Source organism: Tinamus guttatus, unplaced genomic scaffold (genome assembly GCF_059628265.1).
Source record: "Tinamus guttatus ecotype Peru unplaced genomic scaffold, ASM5962826v1 Tinamus_guttatus_pri_ptg000510l, whole genome shotgun sequence".
Lineage (NCBI taxonomy): Eukaryota > Metazoa > Chordata > Aves > Tinamiformes > Tinamidae > Tinamus > Tinamus guttatus.
The window spans coordinates 2,053,987-2,079,424 of NW_028289044.1; the positions used below are offsets into that span (position 1 = coordinate 2,053,987).

A 25,438-nucleotide genomic window follows, 5' to 3' on the forward strand; every position below is an offset into this window, starting at 1 on the left:
TTTTCAAATTAAAAGTTATGATAAAAAGCCCTTGCATTGCTCAGCATGGGCTCTGCTTTTCTTCATGTGAAATGAATTTTAGAATTGGCGGCTTGAACAAGGCAAACTGGCTTTCAAGGCCAGTCAAACATAATAAGAAATTATGGGTAAAATCTTAAGAAGTTTGTCTCTGTTTGCCTCACCTTTCCTATGTTTCAGATAGTCTGAAGCTTCTCATATCTCTGCTATGTAAACTATATTCATGATAAATCAGTATTTTGTATTTGTAGAAAGAAACAAACTCTGTTGTGCTTAAATATCTTTTACTTCCTTTCACTTGGAAAGTGTGGGAGAGTTGAACTGGGTTTTAGAAGAATAGAATAACTTATTACTTCAGTCCATAGACCTAGTTCTGAATAGTGTTGCTTTCATTCATAAGTCTTAAGAAGTGATAATGTATGTATTTGATATTGCATATAGAAGGTAACAATTTAAAACTATTTCTGCTTCTTTTACAGTGGTCTCTTAAAAGTGCATTGCCTTTTTTAAATATATTTATTTTTTGCTACAAATGTAAATCAGAAGAATTACAACCAGAAGAAATTCTAGTGAAATTCATAAAACAAATGGCACAATTTATATAGCCTTAAGCAGGACAGGATTTTTATTTTCTTATAGGTATTATGAATCATCTTCCATGTTGTAGAATTTATCTGTGTAGGGTTCCAGCAGTGTAAAGCTTTGTGTAGGTAGGTAAATGCTGCCTATTCAGTTTCAAGCAAATCCTTGTTGCTAGTAAGCAAGTTGTTAGATTGTTCTGTTTTTGGAGTCTTCTACTGCTTTCTGTCTTTTAACGTTAATTTTAAATTGTGTTAGCAAGAACATGTTTCTAAATTACAGCTAAACAATTGTGACTATAAAAGCAAATACTCCTACTAGTCTTTCTTAGTATTTCTCATATAGCACTAAATGAAATTAAAGGATGAGAAGGTGAATTTAGCTTTTCATAGCAGCATTTTGATATATATCTATTTAAACAAGCAGTGCCATTATTTCTGTTAAGAATTTCCAAAAGAACCAGATCATCTCATGAGACTGATAAACAGTAATAGATAAAATAAAGAGTGATGTACTCAGTGGGGTACAGTTTAAATAGAGGAAATCTAATAGGAAGTAGGTACATTAGTAGCAGATGGATTAACTTCCTGAATCTCAATCTTAGTGGAAATCCTAGACTATTTTAAAATTTGTCTTCCAGATTCTTAACCCGATTAAAAAAAAAAAAAATGAAGCAGTTACTTACTTGGCTGCAGTACTGTGAAGACTTTCTTCTTGTCTAAACTTGCTGTTGTTTGTTGTTATTGTTTTTAAATAAGTAATTAATTTATTTCTACTAGGCTATTTTTATGATTCCGACAAATCCCCCTCCAACATTCAGGAAGCCAGAGCTCTGGTCTGATGAATTCACAGATTTTGTGAAGAAGTGTTTAGTGAAAAATCCTGAACAGAGAGCTACAGCAACACAGCTTCTACAGGTCAGCATTTAAATTTCTGAGGAAATTGTTGTTTTGTTTTGTCCTATCTGTCTCCAGGTAGAAATATCCTCTTTTAAAATAGAAGCTTAAGTCAGCTACAAGACGACCATCAAAATTTTTGGAAGTAGTTTCTAGTAATAAATCCCCAAATTCATGGGTCGTGCTAGGAATTATCTTATTTTTCACACCACGAAACCATCAAAATATCGGGCAGTACAACTCTGAAGATAAATTTGAATATGATGAGTGAATCAGCATCTGAGACCTTCAAGATTTGAAGTCCCTATAGTTACCTGAAGAGTGGTGGATAGAAAAGGCTTCCATTAATGCCCACACTTAAAAGCACGCTGAACATTTTTCTTTCCTTGTATCTACTGGCCGGGAAACCGTGATTTGTCCAGTCTATGCACCTATTGCCTTTTCCTCAGTTGGAGTTTAGAAGGCATATGTTGGAACTGGAATTCCTATGGGATATGCCTGGAAATTAAAGTACTTGAAAAAAATTTATTGACAGTGGGGGTGGCAGAGCACTGGAACAGGCTGCCCAGAGAGGTTGTGGAGTCTCTTTCTCTGGAGATCTTCAAAACCCGCTTGGACGCAGTCCTGTGCCACGTGCTCTAGGTGACCCTGCGTGTGCAGGGGGTTGGACTAGATGATCCCTAAGGGTCCCTTCCAACCTTAAGCATTCTGTGATTCTATGGGGAATATTGTAGAGGAGAGGAAGATAACTGGTTTAATATGGTAGAAGAGGAGAATGGTAGGTGTAGAATGCCAGACTTACTCAAGCCTCTTCTTGGAGAACTCTCCTTTTATAGCAGTACACTTCTGGAGCTCTGAGGTGCATTTTGCCTTGATAATGTTTTTTCTTACAAGGACTCAAACCCAAATCTTTGACAGGTGTTTACTAGAGCAAAATGAATGTAAACTATACTGTGCACATGTTGCTTTAAAGGAGGGAATGACGTTTTAAATAGTTTTGAATTAAAATTAATCTCCTGCTACAAAGTAGTGTATTTTCTCTCGCCTGTTCCACATTTTGGCATTGTAGATGATGAAATGTTTTATGACATATTAAAGTGCAGGTTTGTTGAAGTAAGCAGCAGCCATAGTTGCTCTGCTTACAGCCACTAATTTATGCTGTCAGCTTGTTAAGATTAATTAACTGCTGTAACTGAGTATCTGAAAAAGTTTGCTTTTTTATGTCAGGCAATCACCACTTATTTATTTACTACTTAACGTACGTTTCCTTTGGACAGTTATATCCTTAACTATAAAGTGGTTATGTTATGTGATTACATTTTCCCATGGCTTGCTGTTTAAAAAACCCAAATAAAACAATACGACCTTAGTTACAAAGTAGCTGAAAGATACCACATATTGTGTTAGTGTAGATTTTAATTATTGTGTGATGTGAAATACTGCTTACCACTAAAATCTGATGTTGAATGGTATGTTATTTTTAACACGTGTGACTTGTAATTATATTTGAAGAGTATCTATTGTAATGATGTTATATGACTCTGTGATCTTGTTTTCTAGCATACATTTATTAAGAATGCCAAGCCAGTTTCCATTTTAAGGGACCTGATCACTGAAGCTATGGAAATAAAAGCAAAGCGACATGAAGAACAGCAGAGAGAACTAGAAGAGGAGGAAGAAAATTCGGTGTGTACTTTTTTCCTAGAAATATCTCTATTTCGTAGATTAGCTACTTTTTTTTTTCCTACTTTCTGTACTCGGATTTACAAATACTTTTACTATTCTATATATTCTTCAGCCTGTAAAGTCTGAGTGCTGTCTTACACTGAGAAAAATGCTTCTGATACTAATGCAGCATCAGCCATGTGTCAGTACTTTTGCATCAAAAGCTGCAGTAAGAACTTTCCCTAGAAAGGGAGAAGGAAATAATGTCAATTTTAATTATGCAAACTAGAATTAAAAAAAAAAAAAAGACTGCTAAATTATACTGTTAGCTCCCATTTTCACATATGAACTTGAAGTGGTTTAGTTTTCAGGAGTTCAGATCACTTAGCTTTTATTAAAAAGTCAAATACCTAACATTGTTATTCATGAAGCATGGTAAGTAGTCATTAAAGTATCATTTGACTGAAGTTCTGTGTATAAAAAGTGAAAATGGTGACAGCAGCTGATTCCTCAGATGGAATTAGCATATGCTTGAGGGGGGGATGAGGTCATCTGGTAAATAGGTTGTATTTATAATTGTTTAGCAATGTTAGAAATCAATCAGTATTTGTTATTACTCTTACTGTCTCTGCATGATTTATGTAGTGCCCTCTTGTGCAATGGGTGAAAGCAGTGAATGGCCACGTGCTCCCTCAGAGCCAAGGGCTCTCAGGAATAGCACACAGCAAGGCTGGAGGCTGCCGCGCTGGTAGAAATCTGGCAGCTTGGGCAAGCACAGAAGAACAGTGCAGCAAAGCAGTGTCTGCCACATCTCAAATTATAGAATTTCTGTTCGGTGGATCATCTAAGGCTAGCTAATACGTATGGGAATAGCTTCCAGGCAAATATTGTGTTAGTATATAGAGTATTTAGGATCCTAACAGATGGTCTCTTGTTTGCAGGATATTTCTCTGTTCTAAGAGTATTGATTGCTTATAAAGTTAGCTTACTCTGGATAACATTTTCTTATTTGGCAATAAAATAAGCAGGGCAGGTTGGTATTACTTCTAGCATTAGGAAGTGCTGCCATGGTGGAGATACATGACTTGTCATGCAGAATTGATGTTACTTAATATATTGAATATCTGACCTCTGAAAAGACTGATTTACAATAGATATCAAAGCTTAACATCTTTTACTATCATGCTTTGCCTTCTAAATTACAGACCTCAGATGTTTGGTTGTTGGTCTTTTATGTGTGAGCCTGGAGTTAGGATGACGCTTAATTGCACAGTCTGAGATTCCAATGAGGAGTCAGGTGACTAGGCAGGGACTAAGTCAGGCCAGCCCAGTATGTGCTGTGCCTCCCATACTGTGTGCAAGAGTGGGACCCAGCTTCTGTCTGCTCTAACAGAAGAGGCATTGAGCAGATTTTCATATTTTCTATGTGGATACAAAAAGCAGAAATGAAGACTCCTCAAATAAATGCGGATGGTCTCTAGTCTATTCTATTCACTGTTTAGTATAAAAGAGACTCAAGTGCAGAGTCCAGGCAGGAAACAGTTATTTGTGTACTTGTGTAAGAGTCTTACTGTTTACTTGTATGGTTGAGTCAGGTGCTAGTTTTAAAAAGACAGCAAGACCTTGTTTTTTATTATCTGTAAAAAGATTGAGGCCTCAGAATCTAAAATAACAGAAATATCTCAGATTATCAGAGCTGAGAGAGTAGTAGAACTTGTTCATTGAAAGGAATTGCAGTCATTTTATAGCCCATGGAAATGTTAAGTCTTATTACTTAAGTCTATTACTTTTTGTTTATCTTATTATAATCTCTAGGGGCTGTGGTCATATATTGGTGCATGAGCAGGAACAAACCCAGAACCAGAAGGTAGCTGAAAGAAATTGGTGTTAAACAAAAAGGAGAGAAGCAGCTTGGATGGCAGTGAGGCACAGACAGCGATAAAATTAGTTGGTATGGGAAGTGCTGGCATTAGCATCTTGCCAATATTTTTCATAATCATGACGTACAGGAGATTTAAAGGAAAATAGCAATGATTTTGCAGAGGGCCTAGCAATGGTAGCACACGACCTGAGAAAAGAGTAGAAGGATTTGAAAACTTGCCATGTGAACAAGTGAAGGGGCTAGTTTGAGTTTGGGTTTGAATCCTCGATGCTGCATGAGATGTGGTGGAATGGGGGAAGTCCATGAAGGGAGCTTGTGAGTTGAACTTGTCAGCTTACATTTGGGAAAAGGAGGTTAGTAGAAAAATAGAGTGCAAGGTGTGACTTTATCCTGATGAATCTGTGGAGAAGTTTGAAGAATGAACCTTTGCAGTGGTATTACCTGGAGTGGAGTGATCACTGGATGAGTCTTGAAGATGACAGGCAAGAGGGAATGAGAGTGAATGAGGGAGTCAGCACTATGGACATTTCGAGGGTGTACTTTTTAGGAAAAGCCCTTTTTACTGATACAAAATCTTCAGAATGATTTCAAAAAAGTCTTAAAAAAAAAAGTCTAAAGTCTGAAAGTCTAAAAAAGGGCATGTTATGCTCTATAGTATCCTCAGAGTTGATGGAATTGTTTTGTGCGGCACACTACATTGTGGTTTGTTCTCTTGTACACCTGCTCCTCTACTATGATGCTGACTTACTGGCTATAACTGACTGACTAAAGTTAATATGTGACATTTGTAAGGGATGCTGAGGGGTGGATCCTGGATACTGAGTGCATAATACATTGCATTTAAATGCATAAGACATAATAAAGCACTTAAGAGTTGAATTTTTGAGGTAACACGCTTAGTTTCTTCCTCAGCCAGATAAGCTGGTTGTTTCTGTGGGTCCGTTTTACTGCAAAGTAAACTTAACAAAGTTTGGGATTAAATGGATGCTGAAGGTAGTTTGAATACAAAGTGCAAAAATGATTAGTTCAAATTATCAAACTGTTTTTACAGTAGAAAAAAATACAAGAGTTCATGTGGGTACATACCTCATCCCACTAGTGGAAGTAATTGCCTAAACTACTTATTCTAACTCTACTTAACAGCTTATGTAACTGCCCTTCTTTGGAGAGCAAAACACAGAAATGATAATCCTTAAAACTTCTCATTTATTTGCTGTGAGAAAGACCCAGCAGCAAGCTAGGAATATCATAAATAGCCCTTGGTCAGATTCATCGTGAGCTAAGGTAAATCATGTTACCTAATATTTGCTGCAGGCTTCTGTACATTTGAAGTTACAGTAACTCAGAGGAGTTAATGTAGCTGGAGTTAGTGTTTTAGTAATGCCATGGTAGTGTGACTGATGTTAACTGTGCAGCAAAGGCCAGCATTGTTCATAGTATAGAAAATGCATCTTAAAAAAAAAATAAATAAAGTTAGCATGTGTCACAAGTGTCGGTAGTGGGAAGGAATAAGTCTTCTGTTAGAGCTTGGAAACTCCAGATCCAGAGAAAGATCTATGTGCCAAGATGATAAGAAGACACTGGTAGGCAGAACAGATGAAAGGGAAAAGTGGAAATGCAGTTGTCAGTTTATATGTCTTTTTCCTGATGATGGAGAAATAAATTTCATTATTCCTCGGGGGCCAATTAAGCTGAAGAGTTTTTGTGCCTACTTTTTTGTTCACTTAAGTCCCTCAGTTTAAGACTATTAGCCACCATCTATTGCAAAAATGTCTTGTAATGAGAGGATAGCTCATGTTAGTAGGTCCAGGTGTCCTTGCTGTAATGTTTATATTGAATAGCTAAACTTTTAGAAAAGTTATATCTTTTATATCTTTTACCTAATCTTTTGGTATTTTTTGTCCTATTCCTGTCTATCAAAGATTTTGATTTATGACATTTTTCTATTTTTTTTTAATGCTATTCAGAGGTGTGTGCCTTTTTAGTTCTCGAAGTTTTCATATGGTCTTATTGTTTTAAAATTAAAATTACAGAGCAATTTTGGAATACTGGATGCTGTCAGGTTATGTCAGGCTGAAGCACCAGAAGCTCTGCAGGAACTTAAGGAAAAAGTTTTTGACAGTGAGGGTGACAGAGCCCTGGCACAGGCTGCCCAGGGAGGTTGTGGAATCTCCTTCTCTGGAGATCTTCAAACCCGTCTGGATGCCACCCTGTGCCACGTGCTCTGGGTGTCCCTGCTGGAGCAGGGGTTGGACTAGATGATCTCTAGAGGTCCCTCCCAACCTTAAGGATTTTGTGATTCTATGTACGTAACCAGTGTCTCTGTTGGATTGGAAAGTTACAACCAGCCAGCACATAGTACCTTGGAAGTGCTGCTGTGCTAAGGCCCAGAGATAAGCATGTTCAAATAACACCTGGAAGAAAAGCAAGTTTTACTTTTGTGTAAAGTAGGAGCCTGTTAACATGGAGGGTCTGTCCTGCACAGTGAGCAGGGTTTATAGACTGTTGAAAGAGGATGGCTTGAGTTCATCTGTCTGTGACTTCCATTTATTGATGTAAAAACTGAAGAACTTCCTATGTGAAGCTTGAGCAGTTGTATACGTGCCGTTTTGGGATCTTTCAGGAAGAAAGATATTAAGTGTAAGTATAAGATTCCTATATTGGCAAACCAGGTTTAACACTAACAATATTAAAAATTCCTGTTATGTGTGTCTATACATGCATACTGATATTGATTGGAAGTTTAAGCACTTTTATATGATGTACTAGGAGAAATATGATTTTTCATGCTAGTCAGTACTTCCAAAGCTGATTTGAATAGGATTCCATGGAGGTATTGCATTTCATCTTTGACAGTAGCCACTAATTTTGGCGGTTATCAAAATTAATAAATTGTATAATGTCTAAAATGTCACTGCAACAAGGAAAAAAAAACCCTGCAAAATATGTCGAGTATTCTTTCTCTGTTATTAGCAGTCAGTTAGAGTTGTATAGATCCTGTAAGGGGCACTAGGGTATAAGGGACTCATATAATGACAACTGGAATGGAAAGTAGCGGATGTCTTTTACATCATTAAATCAGATGCAAAAATTTCCTAGTTACGTACTACATTCTCAGGACGTGTTCAGTCTGGTTTTCCTCAAGTGAGGAGGAATCAGATCCCTAAAACTGATTTATATTTTTCATTTACACCGCTTTGTGATCACTTTACAGCACAAGAAGTTTTTGTTTTCAAAATGTAAATATCTCTTGCTCCTCAGAACTTCATTCTCTGCATGTAACTTAAATGGCTGTGTTAAATACGTGTCTTTATGTTTGTATTCTTCCAGAGAGATACATAATGTCATTATAAATAGTGCTCTCCAGATTGATTTTATGCCTGTTACGAGAGCTGCTTGTGCGATGCGAATACATTTTGACAAACTGACATGTTTTGATAGGTGCTGAAGTAATTGTACAGATTTTTTTAATTAAGCAAAAATTGCAAGTGGTGTATTCTACAGAAGGTTAATCCCAATATCAAAGTTTAAATGTTAGTTTAAGCAATACTAAACATGACCCGGCTCTTCTCTCGTGCGTTTTTTGAAGTGTGATGTGAATTTGATTCTGAGCTTGGGCAGCTGTATTATGGGAATGTAAAGTAACTCGTTGCCTGGCAGCTCTCAAGAAACATGTCTAAATATTTATTTCTGGGGATCTTTAAGTGAATAGCTAACAAGCAGCGCTTTCTGTATGTTTTCTTTTACATTCAGATGCCTCTATTACGTGAGGAATGCTTAATTATTTTAGAGCATTCAAACAAGTAATCGCTGCTTCAGTCACCCGTCTTGTTTCCCTTAGGAATGCAGAATTGATAGCTGTCTATCTTTGTGCTTATTTATTCATACAGAAGTTCCTCTGGGTAATTGTGTGTTAATTATGAGGAGTTGGCTTCAGGCTCTTGAGATTTAGCAAATTGGTGGTAATATTCCTTTATATTTTTATAATGTTTATATCAATGATTTTAAAGGAATTAAGTTATTCTGTATTTAAAATCTGATCCACCAAGCATTAATTTTCTCAAGGATATTAATTTACATTTATATTACATATATATACATATATATGTATATATATTGCATGACAAATACAGTGCTAAAACTTTGTGTTTTCATAGCGTTTTCCCTCTAATTTAATGAGAGCTAATTAAACTGGCTGACTGCAGCATCCCTTATGTTAGATAAGAACTAAATGAAGATCAGCTCATTCAGCAAAAAATAGCCAAGGGGTATAAATGACTTTTTTTTAAGAGCATATAGGTAAAGCCCACAGCAGTTTAGAGTGAGGAGCGTGTGCCAGGAAGGTTAAAGCAGTACATCATCATACATCAGCTGAAAGTGCAGAGAAATTCAGCTTTTTAATGCTTAAATGCACCCCTTTATGCCTTCCATACGGTGTGTACAGAGCCACTAAATTCTAGGGCTTTTTAGCGTATGCTGCGAGTTTCGTTTTGACACGTTTTGCTGATAGGTTTGAACCCGGATGCCCAAGTGAAGCCGCGTCCCCGCTGCAGCCGGGCTCCGTGGGTGTCACGAAGTTTGGAAAACACCCGTGGAGCCGCCCAAGCTCTGCGGCGGGTTCGCTCCCCGCCACGGAGCCCCTGCAGTAAGGTGGCTGTGCCCGCAGCGCGGAGGTGTCAGCGCTAAATCAAATCCTTCCGCAGGGTTTTGCAGCGCGTCAATCCGCGCGCGGCGCCGCGGCCGCCTCGCTGTCTTTGGCGCCCTCTGGCGGCCCCGCGGCGCGCAGGCCGCGGTCTCGCGGCGCGGCAGTGTTCGCTTCCCCTCCTCTTTGCGTTCATCTTCACCGCTTCCTTTTTGCTCCCTCGAAAGTTAAAAGTGCAACAGAAAAATCCTTAAGTCTGTACTGCTGCAGAGCCTTCGGTTGCATGTCATGTAGCTTACATATCATATGCAAGAAAAACTGTAAATCTTTTTTTTTTTTTATCTGCAATGATGATATCTTTTATAGAATGAGCATATTGCATAGTCTAGCACATGGTTTCCCTAGAAGTCTTTTTGAGCCTGCTGTCTCCCTGAACACATTTTCATACTTCAAGCGTTTGTTTGATAATAAAGTCTTTTTGTCTTGACGTGGGTAGACACGGAGGGGCAAAGCATCAGTCGAACGCGGTCGCGGGGTATCGACAGGGTTCTGCCCAGCTTCGGAGCTTCTCTTGCTGGTGCTGCTGTAGCACGTCAGGAGAAGCCGGCCCGCGTGGGCCCTCGCTCGCTGCCCCTGCCCCTCTGTACGCAAAGAAACCCCAGTCAGATACGAATTTGATGTTTATTGACCTACACACGAGAATGGCAGGCAGTGCGGTGCCGTAGCCGGCTGTTTTCGTTACTTGATTTTTGGATCTGTTTGCATAAACAATATGGGAACATGACACTTCGGCTGTTCTACCTTATATTTTTTTTTCCTGGCTAAAATTGATATTGTGTTTGTTTTTATTTAATCAGTGAGTTTACATTTTTTTAATGACAGATCAGAAGTTCTACAAAAATATTTATGAACAATAAAGTTCAAATCGTAATTTGTACTGAGGAATGACTTTCATTTGTTATATAAACATGTACTTATATAACTTCATAAAAAAAATCAGTTGATCTAAATGATTTGTTCAGATTCTGTATTGTCTCCTGGCTTACTAGCCAAATCTCATATTTGAGAAGAACACTGCCACGATGCTTCTGGAAGCACACAACCTGTTTAATCCACAAAACCAATAATTTTTACAGCATACACGGCCACTGAAAAAGCTGCATCTTGCTATCTCTCAGTGCATCATTCCCAGTCTAGAGAAATTTTATTTGACACAGTATTGTGTACTTCCCATTTCGGCATAGCTGTTATGTCTGTTATTTTGTGACCGGCAGTCTCCTGGGTCCTAGATAACAATTGCTCTGTGTGCCACTAACAGCAGTAAAATAAAGATTCCCAGTTGTTCTTGGGCTGGAAAATGAAATGCTGTACCTCGGAAAAATCCACATACAGATTTGGAACATGATCTAAAACATACCAATATTCCAAATGATTTGGAAGATATTAAAATGGCTTTTAATGATTCCAATTCATATTTGTTCATATGGATAAAGTTATTACTTTTTCATGTTCGCTTTTGTAATAGTTCTAGAAGTTCAGGAAAACATTTATATCATCTCTGATTTCAGTTGTAATAAGTTTAGGACTTTATGTGCAACACACTGATATCAGTAGCAGTTAGATGGATAAATCAAATGTCACTGGGTCTGAAACTCAGATTTGCCTGTTTCTTAGAGGAACTTCACTTGAAGAATTTGGTGGAAACAGCAGCGCCCCGTGACTTTGTGCTGTGTTGCAGTACCAGGCAACTACTGAATGGTTCTGTTGCACTTCAAATACAACCTGGAAGGACGAGTCTGAGTGAGAAGACTTTACTTTTGAAGCACCCTTGTCAAAAAGGGGCAAACTTGTGGAAAACACGAGGAGCAAGAATGTTAGGGGGGGGCGGGGGAAAAAAAAGTAAAAAAAAAAAAAAAAAATCTCACCTTGCCACCAGGAGGAGCACTACTAAAATATGTCTTATTATATCCTGGCACAGTCCTTACGAATACAGCTGCAGCGCTGAATCTTTGGGAGTATCATTCTTTTTCAGAGCAGGTATTAAAAATACTTCCTATAATGCAGCTCAAGAAAAAAAAATCAGGAAGAAAGCAAGCGAAGGGCTTTTACACTGTTACAATTTGTACCTGGAGACTGATTCGTTTAAGGCCTGAAATCGCAATCCTAGGTTTAGGTCCGTAGGTGAGTGTGAGTACATCATGTTTTGTGGCTGTTAGGCACGCGGTGCGAGTCGAGACCAGCTCTGCCTCCGTGCCTCAGCGGTGCGGTGGCTGGTTTCCAGGAGCTGGTGTGTTGATATTGCTGCCTCCAGCTCCTTATCTGTGCTTGCAGCAGCCTCAGTGCAATAGGCACTCGTGCTATGTGGCTTGTTCTTGCAGCATATATTAGAGGTCCAAAAAAATGAAGCTTTTGTCGGACTAAGAGGAAGGAATTAGTTCTCTAGGAAACAAAAGTGCCAGACCTGTAGATCGTCCCCCTGTTGCTGACTGGTCTCTCTGTGGTTAAAAACAGAAAATATGTGAAACAATGTAAAGTTTTGGAACGGGAAGGGAAATATTGTAGTGGGTAAAATGGAAACTTAATGTTACATATAGCAACAGGCTTGTGGTTCATAGTTAGCAAATACCAAACCAACGTTTTTGTGATAGCTCTTCACACCGAGCTGTGTAGTGAGAATATCTTGCTCGTCAGGGGTGAGATTCATTGTATCTGCACACAAGTGATGTTGTGACGTGGACGAGGAAATGCCTGCTTGGATAACTCTCCTTTTCGAGTCCCATCTAGGAAGATTATAAAATCACCCACGGCAGCATTTGTATTTAAAATTTAGACGTGTGAAACTGAGTGCCTACACTGATGGGTCTTATTTCTTTTATAAAAAAGGAGGGCTTTTTTGGGTGTGTGTGTTGATTTTTGCCCAGGTAGAAAATGTGTAGAGTACCTAATGCCTGCCTCAAGTTGTTATGATGTTGTGCAACTACTATAAATCTGACTTCAGAAAAGAGTAGGATTTGCTAATGTTTTCAAATTTTTGTATTCCATGCGGAATTCATAAACTGGATTCAACTGGATGCTAATTCACAAACTGCTCCCTGCATTCATGGCGTGCAGCTGTCACTGATTCCACATGCTATTGTTCTCCCTATGAAACTGGCTCCCCCCTTTCCTCCCACTAACTGCTTGTGCTCTGCAAGATTTCCTCTGCAGTAAGTGCTTGTCCTCGCCCTTATGACAGCAGGTTTTAAAGCAAATGAGTTAAAACAAGTTGACTTTGAGATAGACTTTCAAAACTATTGCAGAGGATTCGTCTAACACCTGAATTTAGCTGTGTGACTTGTGTCATCTGTTTGCTGTGTTTCATCTGATGTGCAAGACCCTGGCCAAGACAAGTGCTCAGTGATGGTCTCTTACAAAAGAGCCACGTTGCTCCGTGCGCAGCCAGGTTCTGGTGTTGGATTTCTCCTAGGCCTAGTGGGTCCTGATGGTCAATGAGACCTTGGAAGCTCAGTGCCGCCGCAGAGCAGAGGTGGGGATTGCTCTTGTGTTGTGACTGCAGCCACGTAGCGTGGCTAGTGGATGGAGTGGGGAGAGAAATGGCTGCTTTTCTGGTAAATCCAGCCCACCATGCCTGTGTGGGAGAGACAAATATTTGCTTATTTTTGCATTTCTACCAATATCTAGATATTTTACTGGTTAAATCCTGGAAGTCAACAGTACAAGTAGGTCATGTAAAGATGCAAAATTAATGAATAAACATTTAAATGTTTGCATCATAGCTTTATTCTTTAAAATGCTTTGCTAAGTTCTGATAAATATTTCTTTTGTAGGATGAAGATGAGCTGGACTCTCACACCATGGTGAAGACCAGCTCAGAGAGTGCTGGTACCATGAGGGCCACAAGCACGATGAGTGAAGGTGCTCAGACAATGATTGAACACAACAGCACTATGTTAGAGTCAGACCTGGGGACCATGGTGATAAATAGTGATGATGATGAAGAAGAAGATGGGACCATGAAAAGTATGTTGTTAATTTCCCTTTTCTGTTGAATAATGTCATCTGTTGCCTTATGCTGCCTAAGAACGTTGTCATCGGGGTCCGTTAAGTGGCAAGTCTAGGGAAGGGAATGTGTTTATCTCCCCAAGTGCTCTCTGTGGTTGTTAGAGAAAAAGGTGATAGGAGTAGGAGATTGGTCCTGTGATAAAACTCTAGACGTCTAATTTTAGACTTTTTTTGAATTCTCCCTGCTGTTCTTTTGTCTCTCGCTTTTTGCCTCCTGTCGTGCATGTATTCCTTAGAGCTAAACTGCACTGCAGTCATTGTGCTGCTGTTTCTGTGTATGTGTTCCTGTGAACTCCTCAGGGCTCCCCATGGGTTTAGTGATAGTACACATCTTGCTGACAAAGTGTTTTATAACTTTATAATCAGTTAGCAGATTTTTCTTTTACCAGTTATTAGTTTTATTATTATTAGAACATACTTGTGGAACGTAATTCAATAGTGCTTGATTTAATGCAATGGTCAAAAGATTATTGAAGCCAAAGTAAAACATCTGTATTGTCATCAGCATTTGAATGGTTATTTGTTAAAGAGAAAATTGATGAGTGTTCTTACAGTATAAAATTATAAATTGCACTGGTGAAATACAAGCAATCTATAATATTTATGTGCCTACATAAGAATGTAGGCACGTAATTTATTATTCTTATAATAAAACAACTACAGAATTAGTCACACTGAATAGAAGAATTATTTGTTTGAATGGGTAGCATCATTAAGTAAATCTAATTCTAGCTCTACATGCTTGTTTTGGAGGCACAATTTTTAATTCCAGGTATTTAAATAACTTACCTAACTTAAGGGGGAAAAGAAATTCTGCAAAGAGAGTTTCCCACACCCCCCAAAGTAAAACTAACATCTCAAGAATTGAAATTTGTTACTAAATAGCTAACTCTGTAAAATGTTTTATAGTAGGTGGAATGTGGCTTTTCTGTTTGCACTCATATTCCTGACGTGACTTGCACGAGATTAGTTGGAGGCACAAGTCAGGAGTGTGTTTTATTTGGGCCTTAATGTACAGCAGATTGGGAGGAAGGGAGGAGTTGTTTTTTTTTTTTTTTTTTTTTTTTGTCTTCTTTAGTGTCTCCAACTGTAAAATAAAACACACAGTGTTTGAGCGGTTGGTTTGATTGCATGGTCACCTCCCACTCGGCACATGGTTTGTTTTCATGCTGAAATAGAATATTTATGTATTAATCTGTGAAGCTAATAGACTTATCAAAAATAAACTTGATCTAAGCTCAACATATTAAGGAAATAACTAGTGATGCAAAGACACAAAGATACTGGAAGCAAATCTGAAGAAGAGAAGGTGGTAGAGCAGTTACTGTGGTAGTAAGTGAGGCTTTTGTACAGCTTATATGCACCCTTTCAGATTGCTTAAGGCTGACTGGCCATCCATGTAGTTTATATGTGCCCCGAGAGGAAATATCTATTAATATGCCATACAAACCCATGTAGTGTCGTTAGGGGTGCCTTGCAGTCTCTTACCTGTGTTTTGTTTGTCTCACATGTTTCTGGAGATTATTTCCTATTCTAAATTGATTCCAAGAGCAACAGTAGTTAGGTGGTGAGAAGAGGAACCACCTTTCCACACCTTGGTCTTTAATCTGTAGGATTCTTAATTCTCCTCTCTCCTTTATGAAATAAAAGAATATAATCTTTGGAACAGCAGGTTTCTTCCCTGCCTTTACACCTGTAGCATCAGTGAAAGCTTTATTGTGTGCTTCACATTAAAGACTAATAATTCATCTCTCTGAGAGCAAATATAAATTGTACCCACCTGAGCTGGTCATCTTCTGGTCTGTGCTTCATGAATTACTGGCTAAAACAGGAGCAGCAGCAGGTGTCTTATTTTTTCCTGAAGTGGGGAAAAAAAGCAACTTGAAGTCAAAGGGAGGAATTAAATTTGGGTTAACTCAAGTGGCAATACTTGTGTAAACAGGAGCCAGAGTATGAGGGTTCTTGGGTGCACCTGAGTGTTTAGGTGAAGATATCAATTAACTCCCAGGGACTCTCTTGTCCGGAGCTGGGCTTTATGCCTCTGAGTACCTTTCTGCCCGCTGTCTGAGCAGCCCTTCTTTCCATCTTTCTTTTCTTGAGCTTTGTTGCCAGACACAGGCATGCGAGTGCTGTTACTGCCCTGCTTTGTGCTGGAGCAAGATGCAGCATCTCAGAGCCAGGCTGCATCTTCCAAAGTCCCTTGATAGACACGCTGGAGCTTTCTAAGTGCTTGCTTCGTTTGACTGGAATCAATCAGAACAGGTAGCTTAAAAGTGCTCTTGGTACGTGTGAGTAAGAGAACACTGCAAGCCAGCAACTTGGAGAAATAAACCTAGTTGACTAGGGAAGAGGGATTTTGTTTCCCTCCGAGAAACGCAACATATTTATGAAAAACTCCTTCTAATTGCTCTTGTGTTTAGTTTCACGTTTTGTTTTCCTGCGCCTTTTGTTTCTCTCCTCAAGGACAAAATAAGAAACAATAATAAGTTTTTATTTATAAGTGCCCATGCTCAGAGGCCTCTGGGAACCATGACAGAAAATAATTAAAAACATATATGTATTTTTTTTTCCACAAATGGGGAAATGTGCCCAAATAAAATTGGGATTTGGAACAAAAAGAGACCTGTCATTCTACCCTAACATACAATATACAGCCTAGCAATAAGCATTATGCTTTCTTGTTTAGTGTCTCTGTATGTGCTCATAAGCAGAGACTGTTGGAGTATGCACCTAAAAGCAGAAAAGAAAAAAAAGTACAAGAAGTAGGGAAAAACAAAGCTTAGTTTAGGAGATTGGGGATGGAGTGGGACTCACAGAAAAGATACTGCATTTGTAGAGCTGCTCCAACTGCCTTTTGTGCAGCAGTGCCATCTAGCCCAGAGCAATGCAGGGAAGGATTCCCAGGCCTTCCCGCCGGGCTTGGCTGCCAGGAAATATCATAGGGTTATTTTAGGAGTCAGTTGTAACAATCCACTGAATTCTTCAGAATATTGTCTGCTGATACAGGTTTCTGTACATCCTGTATTGTGGAATTTCACTGTTTTCTGCAAGTCCATTCAAGTGATGTCAGCAGCGCATTACTGTAGTAATAGAACATTAAGCAGTTAGTGAGGCAGGAGATTGTTTTCCTGTAGCTCTGTTAGCTCTTCCTAGTTGGTTTCCCAAATGCTCACTCAAAAGGTTTTTGAAATTGCTTGACAATCTAATTCAGATAGTATTTCTATAATTATTTCTTCTATGCTTCTCTAATTGTCTAACAAAGACTCAGATCCTGACTCTTTGGATTGTGGATATTTCTCCTGCTTAAAGCATTTCTTAATAATGTCTACACTCTCTGGCAGTTAGATGGTCAGAGCTTGAATGGGAAAATAAAGAATTTCTAGGAACATGGCAAGGAAATTTAGTTATCTGCTGATTTCAGCAGTACTGTAGCCTGGGCATTGATATTTTTTAATATAGTTGGTTAAACTTACTGCATCCATGTTAGGACAGTTTGCTTGATACCATATGCTGTATATATGTAGGGCTTTTTATTGTATGTATATAAGGAGATATATTAGGTATTCTCCAAGCCCATTCCAGTCCTCAAACACTCTCCTGTGGCCTGTGCTGAAGCTGTTTGTTTATGCCACTGCTAGTAATATCTTCAACAAATTGGAGGAGTGGCCATGTTGATAATTCTGGTTCAAGTGCAGTTGCCAAAGCGCCTGCTTGACGTGGGTTTTTCTTTTGCTTCACAGAAAGTGGGAATAAAGTATAACTCATCTGGAAAAGGCTAATGGGTTTGCAGTGGTAATGTTATTAGCTCTTTTTTTCTTTTCTCCAGAAAGTGGGAAAATAGCACAAGAATTAGTAAGCCATTGGTAAGCCCATTTTACAAGGCTCATTCTTAGGAAGCAAAGGAACATTTAAAGGAGCAAATATCTTTATTCATAAAATGTCTTTAAACTACGTATGCTCTATTATATGCTATATTATAAAAACAAAGAAATGGTGATTGGAAGTGGAATACAAATGGACCAAGCTGGCAGGAGTAAGAGAGGTTTCTGGAACGATGCAGCAGTGGCAGAGGAGGCCATTTCAAATGCATGAACACAAACGCCCACGACTTGAGAAACGAGCAGGAGGAGCTGGAGCCCTGCGTGCAGCCGGAGCCACGGTGTCCGCTGGGATCAGTGTGACACGGAGGGGCCTCCCTGGCCTCTGCTCGAGGGTACCACAGCCGGGTGCAAGAAACCCAGGAGACTTCTGGAGGATGTGAGACATAATGTCTTGATACAGAACTGTGTGGGACAAAGACAGGGAACATGCAGCTGGACCCACTATTCAGAAGCAAGGAAGAAGGGTTGGAGATGTGAAGATTGGTGACAGCCTTGACCCTAGTGACCATGAAAAAGAGGAGTTAAAGATGCGATGGAATTGAGAATGGTAGCTAGATACAGATGCTGGAAATCAGGGATGCAAGTTTTTGCTTATAGAGGTTACTTGCTGGTAGCTGAAATTGCTTGGAAGGCAGCTCCAAAGGACAGAAGAGCTCGGGAAGCAATCCCAAGTGTCTTTAAAGCTCAAGAATGGTTCAGCCCAATCCCGAGGAAAAAATAATCTCATCAGGAGATTGGTGGGGCTAAGCAGTGCGTTTGTGACTGAGCTCCTGAGAGCAAGGAGAGGCTGTGGCTGGAGGGATGGAATTTAGAAATGGTGAATGGGACACAGATAAGGCCAAGCTACTGAATGGCTGTTTTCCTCCTGTCCTCACTGCCAAGGTCTCCTGGGCCTCTGTGCTTAAAAGGTGTGTGCTGAGAGATTGCTGATGTCAGGCTACTTACAGTCTTTGAAAAGTCATGGAGACCTTTTTTTTTTTTTTTTGGACTTTCTTTGAAAGCAAAATATTGCAACCATCTTCAAAAAATGCAGGAAAGAGTCTTGGAGGTCTGGGACGCTGATATGTTCAACTGTCACAAAACAAACCGTGGGATATAGGTAATGTAGAACAAATAGGAAGTAACTTACTAGGTACATTAGAATGAATTGGTTATCCTTAAAAACTTCTTTGTATATCATGCTTTTAACTTCCAGGATCTTCATTTAGCAAAAAAAAGTCAAAAATAGCACTTAGTTTATTGTGGTTTCAGGAGCCTAAGTCTTCTGGAAAGACAATGGAAAAAAGGAGGTAGGAGCCTTCTGAGGGCAATGGGAAGCCTGTGTTACCTGCTTTTAAATTAGTAGGTATCTTGTTATTTTTCATGAAGCATTAACTTAATATGCTCATGTTAAGTTAACTAGAGATCAAAATGTATTCCTTTTTGTATTTGTTTGTCTGTAAGGATAAGGATTTTTATTTAGTTTACTTTGGAAAAACAAACCCTCCCAACACCCCAAGTCCTTTCATTGTTTTAGGTATTTCTCTGTGTGTGTGTGTTTGTACTGGCATGTGTGGAAAGAGCCTGTCGTAGCTGTAATGGACCATGTTACGGTACTTGAGTGTTTCCAGTGGAGCCACTGCTCTTCCTCATGCATGTTCTATGCATGTTTGCTTTGCAAGGGTGAAAGGTAAGCACAGTAATCTCTGCAGGAGGAAAATAATTGATAGTGAAAGGCGAGCAGCGTGGTGTCCTACCGCCTGGAACAAGTAGTTTCACTCTCTGGGGGAAGCAATCAGCACATCATGTAACAAGTAATAAAAACCTGTGATTAAGAACATACTGTATCCTGTTTTTTCATTGTCTTCTCTATACTACCACTTTTTTGGGGATGATTTTGAAGTAAAGGCTTTGCCAAACTCTATATTCTTATTTTCATTCTTCTAGTGCTTATTTCTCTAGCTATTTGTCATCCCTGCCATTTCTCCCCAGTCCCTTCCTCTGCTCTATGCTCTAGAGATTAAGAATCATCGTTCCAGAAATCCTGAGTTTGGTGGCGGCAGGTTTGGGGCGTTCTGCAGAGGAGGCATCTGCTGTGGGACCTCCTTGCTTCAAACTTCAGTTTAGCGCACTGGATGCTTTTGTATGGTACATAGTTGTCAGTTAAAAGATAGTGAATAGAGTGGACTGCAATTTGGGATTACGCAAGAATATGGCAACAACTAAGAGGGAAAAAGTGGATAAACATTTTGGGAGGAGGAGGTGTGTGTGAAAACATGGCAGATTGGATGAAGGAATCATCATGGAATTGAGGAGGAGCAAATAGTCAAGTGCCGAAAGGACTTGTGTCGAGAACGTAAGCAAAACAGTAGAATACGTTTTAAAAAACATCCCCAAAGAAATCCTACTAGAACAGAAAGAGAAAGAAAAGAATTGAAAAAAGATCATGTTACAAAAGATGGCAGTGCAGAAATTGGAAAGAAAAAAAAATCTAGGAAGATGGATGGAATGAGTTACCATAGGAAAAGATGATAAAATAAGAGATGAAATTAAAAGATGTCACTGAACTGGTAAAGCAAATTTAAAGTCAGAGGCAAAAATCAGTAAGTCATAGTGATCACATGTTAAACACAACTTCAGAAAGGTATTTCCAGTGTCTTTCCTTTTTCTATTTTTAAAAATAAATAGCTCAAAATTTCTTAATTCTTTCATAATGCTTATACTTAGGTATATTTCTACATGTAGGGGTTTTTAGCTTGCTTATTTGCATTTCTCATCCTATTCCATATTTTATTAGTAGAAATGTATTTCATATTTCTCTTCCTTTTTTTTGGCTTTGTGAGCAAATACCTGTTTCATGGGTCATAATTCTCTGCAGAAATCTGAGGTAACTTGCGTAGCACTGCTAACGTATTCTTTAGTTTTTATTTGTTGCTCTGTTTAATAGTTAAATCACATGGAAATGCGACAAACGAAAGTAAGTTTCAGTTATTTTGGGTTGTGGATTTATTTTTGGTGTTAGTTACTTTCAAGAAACAGAAAAAGGGAGTTCACACTGTGTCTTGGTTTGTGTTTCATAAAACTCTTGCAGCTGTGTAGTTGATGACAAAATATCTCACAGGGTTTCTACAGCATGGAGATAGGGCACTTTGCAGCCATCTGTAGCGTGTGATCCTCTAATATGCTGAGAATCCTCATTTGGCAATGAATTTGATTAAGCAGCGTCTAGACACAATTCGGGTAGTTGTTTTTCTGCATTTTTTTAATAATCTCTAAATCACACCTTTGAAACTGATGCAACTTGATTGCTTTCCTAGTAGTGCTTGTGGACCAGGCCTTAAAGTTAAGGGCATTCAGCACCCAAAGGGCTGCTTAGCATCTTGTGTTGTTCAGTTTCCATAACAACAAATAGATATCCCATGAAGTAACTCCTAATGTGATTTGTGTATGCAACTCTGAAATGTCGCGAACATTTCCCCACATTGTGTCTTGCTACAAAAATATCATTCCTTGGCTATGAGCTTTTATGCCAGAGATCCTCAGGGGGCAAACAGTTTCTGTAAAATCCAAGAAAATTAGGGCAATGAATTAATGAATGGTGTTTATCGAATTAATAAATGGAGTTTATTTTATAGCTCAGTTATCTTTCATTTTTAAAGAGTCTTAACTTCTTTTTTTCTTTCAACTAAGGAAATGCTACTTCACCGCAAGTACAAAGACCTTCTTTCATGGACTACTTTGACAAACAAGATTCCAAGAATAAAAGCCCTGAAAACTGTAATCAGAACATGCATGAACCTTACCACATATCCAAAAATGTTTTCCCTGATAACTGGAAAGTCCCTCAAGATGGAGACTTCGATTTCGTAAGTACATTCTTAATGTTTTTCTTGCAGGAAGTTTATGTGTTTGTGCCAAAAATAGTTGATCCTTCTCTATAATTCTGTTAATACAATTAAAATAAGTAGACCTTCTGGAATGCCATCCAGGTTTTTCATGTTAAGGTCAGGTACTGGCTGCAAGTAAGTGCATAGATAAATATGTGACATTAAAAACATGCTTCTTTGTTACTGCATTTTTTAGGTATAAAGTATTCTTGGTTCTTAGTAATTTCCGTGTTGTTATGACTTCAGAATTTGATTCAGTTCTGTTAAGGGTTTTAAAATTTTTATAGACCTGAAATACTGTTACACTGGGGGAATATCTCATTGAGATAATGCTCATTTTAAACTGGATAGAGACATTTAGTCACTCTCCTTGGGAGATTAAGATCATTTACTGTTTTGCATTAGCTGGTTTGTTGATACTGTTCCAAGAGCGCACCTCTTTCTGCACAGAATTATTATATCTAACATCAGTCAATCTATTTTAAAATTTCTTTTGTCTCCTGCATAGTTCGTATAATTTATTTCTTATCACCTACAAATCACCTGCAAATAATAATAGAGGCAAAAAGAAAATGTTCCTACGTTATTTATTTAAATCGATAAACAATTTAAAATGTTTTTAATGAAGTGCAATAAAAAGTCGCTGTGTTTAAAGACTTGTAGGTAGTTAAACCTGGGCTCTCACTTTGGTAAATTTTTAACATTTTTGAATGAAATAACTTATTTTATGTTAGACCTAAAAGACATTCATCACTGCAGTGCAATGGCTAAACAGGATCATGTGACAACTTTTGAAAGTACACTTGGGGTTTGGAGAAAAACATTGTGTTTAATTTTAGGTGACAGCTGTAGGTGTGGGTTTTTTTTTTTCCAGTTTTCACTTACTGCATTTCTAAATAAAGCTGACTCTTAAATTTAAGCTACTGGAGTGTAGCCAGCTAAACAGCACAGTACAAGCTGTTGCTGCCTGAGAATAGCATTTTGATTAAGCTGTGACTTTTTTGGACTTTAAAATGCAATAGCCAGCATCCTCATAATAGACTAATAAAACAACTAATTGAATTATTTATTGGAAAATAGCTGGCTGTGTTTAAATGGGATTATTATAGTGGCAACAGAATTGCTCATAGAACAACTTAAAACTCGTTCTTTTGTGTTCATTGCTAAGATATCCAAGCAAAAATGATACTTTTTGTAAAGGCTAGGATTTTGTTTCTGTAAGCAATTTTTCTGTAAGTAATTTTGATACAAATAATCCTGTGGATCTTGCTGGGATTGCATGTATGTGTGAAACTGCCTTCCTGAAATGAGAATCTGTCCTGAAGTCAGAGCCTGAGGGAGCCCCATTCTTCAGAAAGCGGTTCTGCTGAGCTGCAGGGGGGCCTTGTTAGTGGCTTTGGAATGAGGGGCAAGTGAAACACTGCAGAAGCTGCGTGATGCCTCGGTTGTCCGTAGCTTTCTGAAGATAACGCGTCGCAGGACTTGCTGCTAAGAAGTGGTTCCAATGGAACAGGAGTCAAAAAAGTGATTAGCTCTCTCTGTATGGGCAATACATGCAGGTTTCCTTTGGATTTTACTTTAAGGATGACAAAAGCCAAATACTTCCACAGAAAAGCCAACATGAGAAAGTGGTTAGGAAGAATTGTCAATAATGGATGTACTCTTTCAGACTAGTCCATTAAAATTCCTTTTTTTTTTTTTAACATCTGCTATAAGCTAATCAAGGTATTGTTTTTTAACAGTTTGAACGATAGACAATTATTGTTTCATTATGTATTTTATAAACAGTTCTATTTACCTTTTAGACGGTCATGAATGTTTTAAAAATGTTTTGCAACAAGTGAGGAACAGTATTAGAAAAATGGTCTGCAAGGGACTTTGTGAAGGGGTGAATCAGTGGGTGGCATGCATAATATATTGTCTGCTTTTTGTAAGATCGGCATGAATGTTTTCAGTGGCTGATGCAAAGTCTTTAAATGATTTATGAAAGTGATAAATAATGGAAACAGCTTGCACTAAATAGTTCTGTTTTGGTTGGAAGTAATCTTAATGGGATCTAGAAAGGAATCCTAAAAGTAGACACTAATTATCATAACTAAGGAAGGAGAAATTAATAAACCCAAGGCATAAACGATCAAAATCACATTTAATGTTCTAATAGCACTCCGTCATGTAGAAAAAAGTATATTCTTTAAGCTGGAGCTCACCAGACTTATTTTGCAAATGGCACCTTAAGCCTTACTCCACCATATGCCCTTGTAAGCCCTAGAGCAGTCAGCAACGCCTTGCGTGGGAGCAGCACGGAATCGGAGCGCCCTGCGGAGAGGAGGTGTTCAAGTGTGCATCAAGTGGAAAGAGCTATAACAACTTTATTAGTGAGGGCAGCTCTTACAGCATGAAACGGGGAAAATGCCCCTCAAACTCTTCAGAAGGGAGAAGGGAACAGGAAGATGAAGAAATCCTCAAATCCCTGCAAATAATAGTTTACTTAATTTCAATGTATCAAGTGAGTGAGACTTAGAGAATTAAGAGCTAATTCCTTTGGCTAGATGTATACTTGCTTTATGTTGTGGTGTGATCCTATACCCCACTTGGGGAATGGGATTTGGGTCTGACTGTGTAAAACAATACACCATTATTTAATTTGCTTAGATGTACATGTAGTGCAATCAGTTTTACATACTCCCTAACTCTTTTTTAAACACTATAAATAAATGATAAATGAAACTTCGGAAAAAAGTAGGGTAAATGAATGGATAAAAGAGTGCAGAACAAGCTTACTACTAAGCCTAGTTTGAAAGTTCCATGTGTAGGCATAATTTTCTGCCCTCTTATGTGGGGTTTAACCCAGTTGCCAAATGAAATGTAACATTTAAAGAAAATAAGATGCTTTCGTTACTAATCAAAGGTTTAAGAAAAATCATTTTAGCAATGATTTTTGTTTTGAAAGTAGATGTTTATGCTTTGTTTTTCGCTGTTGAGCTCCATCTGATTTCAGAGTCAAAAGCTGATCTCATTTTTTCAGTACCAAATGCCGTATGGGAACTTGAGATCCATGCACCTTCCCCTTGACTATTGGTCCTGCTGCCCCTCAGTTTCTTGATCAATCTGTGCTCATTATTAGTGTAAAACTTCATCAGTTGATAAGAAAAAATGTTCCCACTGCAAGCCTTTAAATTTTGCGCTGTATTCTACCAGGAATATTATGAATAACTTTTAAGCAAACTTAATTCTGATACTGCCTGCTCACCTGCGGTCTGTTTTGACTGGTGATGTTACCACTCCTTTTTAGAACAATTATTTTATAGATCTGTGTGTTCATTCAGAACTGTGGGTCTGTGTGAATGTGTTATTTCTCTCTCTATTCTTTCCCTGAGCAATGTTTTCTGCTAGATGTGTGTGTGCTGCAGAGACCTGTGCCAAATGAGCAGTAAAACTGCAAGGTTTTAGAGCTCGAAGCAGCTTGTTCACATAAGTGAATATTACGCAGCAAGAAGTGCGTGCAACTTTCATCATGGGTGGAAAAAGTTAAATAGTAGCTTATTAGGCTAGTACAGAGTGCGCAAGTCTTGTTAAGTAAACTGCTCTTTAAATTCTTAACTGTATCCTGGCATTTTACATTTCATTAAGTAGTAACGTTGCTCTGTAAAATCCCTTCCACTTAGTAACGTGTATTAGCATGGGACACAATGTAAAAGGATTTACACAAGTTAAAGTAAAATGATATGTAATTGTTGGTAACCGATGGGATGACGTTACTCAGAATGACTTGCTAAACCTCATTTCACTGATTGAATAAGTTCCTTCATTTTAAATGGGAAATCATTTACTTTTTGTTTCAAGATGTCAGTAGAAAAATATAAAAAGGCAAATCCATTTATTATAGCAACGCTGGGTAATCATTTCTGTCTTTAGTAGGATTATTTCCAAACAGGAATGGTGTCCAG

The 25,438-nt window shown here is 38.4% G+C and overlaps 1 protein-coding gene across 1 annotated transcript in view; it reads left to right on the forward strand.

Annotated features, from left to right (window-relative positions):
• STK3 (serine/threonine kinase 3) overlaps positions 1–25,438 on the forward strand; it is a 118,766-nt gene that overhangs the window by 50,652 nt on the left and 42,676 nt on the right. The window contains exons 7-10 of the mRNA XM_088533611.1: positions 1,377–1,514; positions 3,054–3,179; positions 13,510–13,702; positions 21,295–21,470. Of these exons, the coding sequence (XP_088389737.1) occupies positions 1,377–1,514; positions 3,054–3,179; positions 13,510–13,702; positions 21,295–21,470 (633 nt within the window). The remainder of the gene's footprint in view (positions 1–1,376; positions 1,515–3,053; positions 3,180–13,509; positions 13,703–21,294; positions 21,471–25,438) is intronic.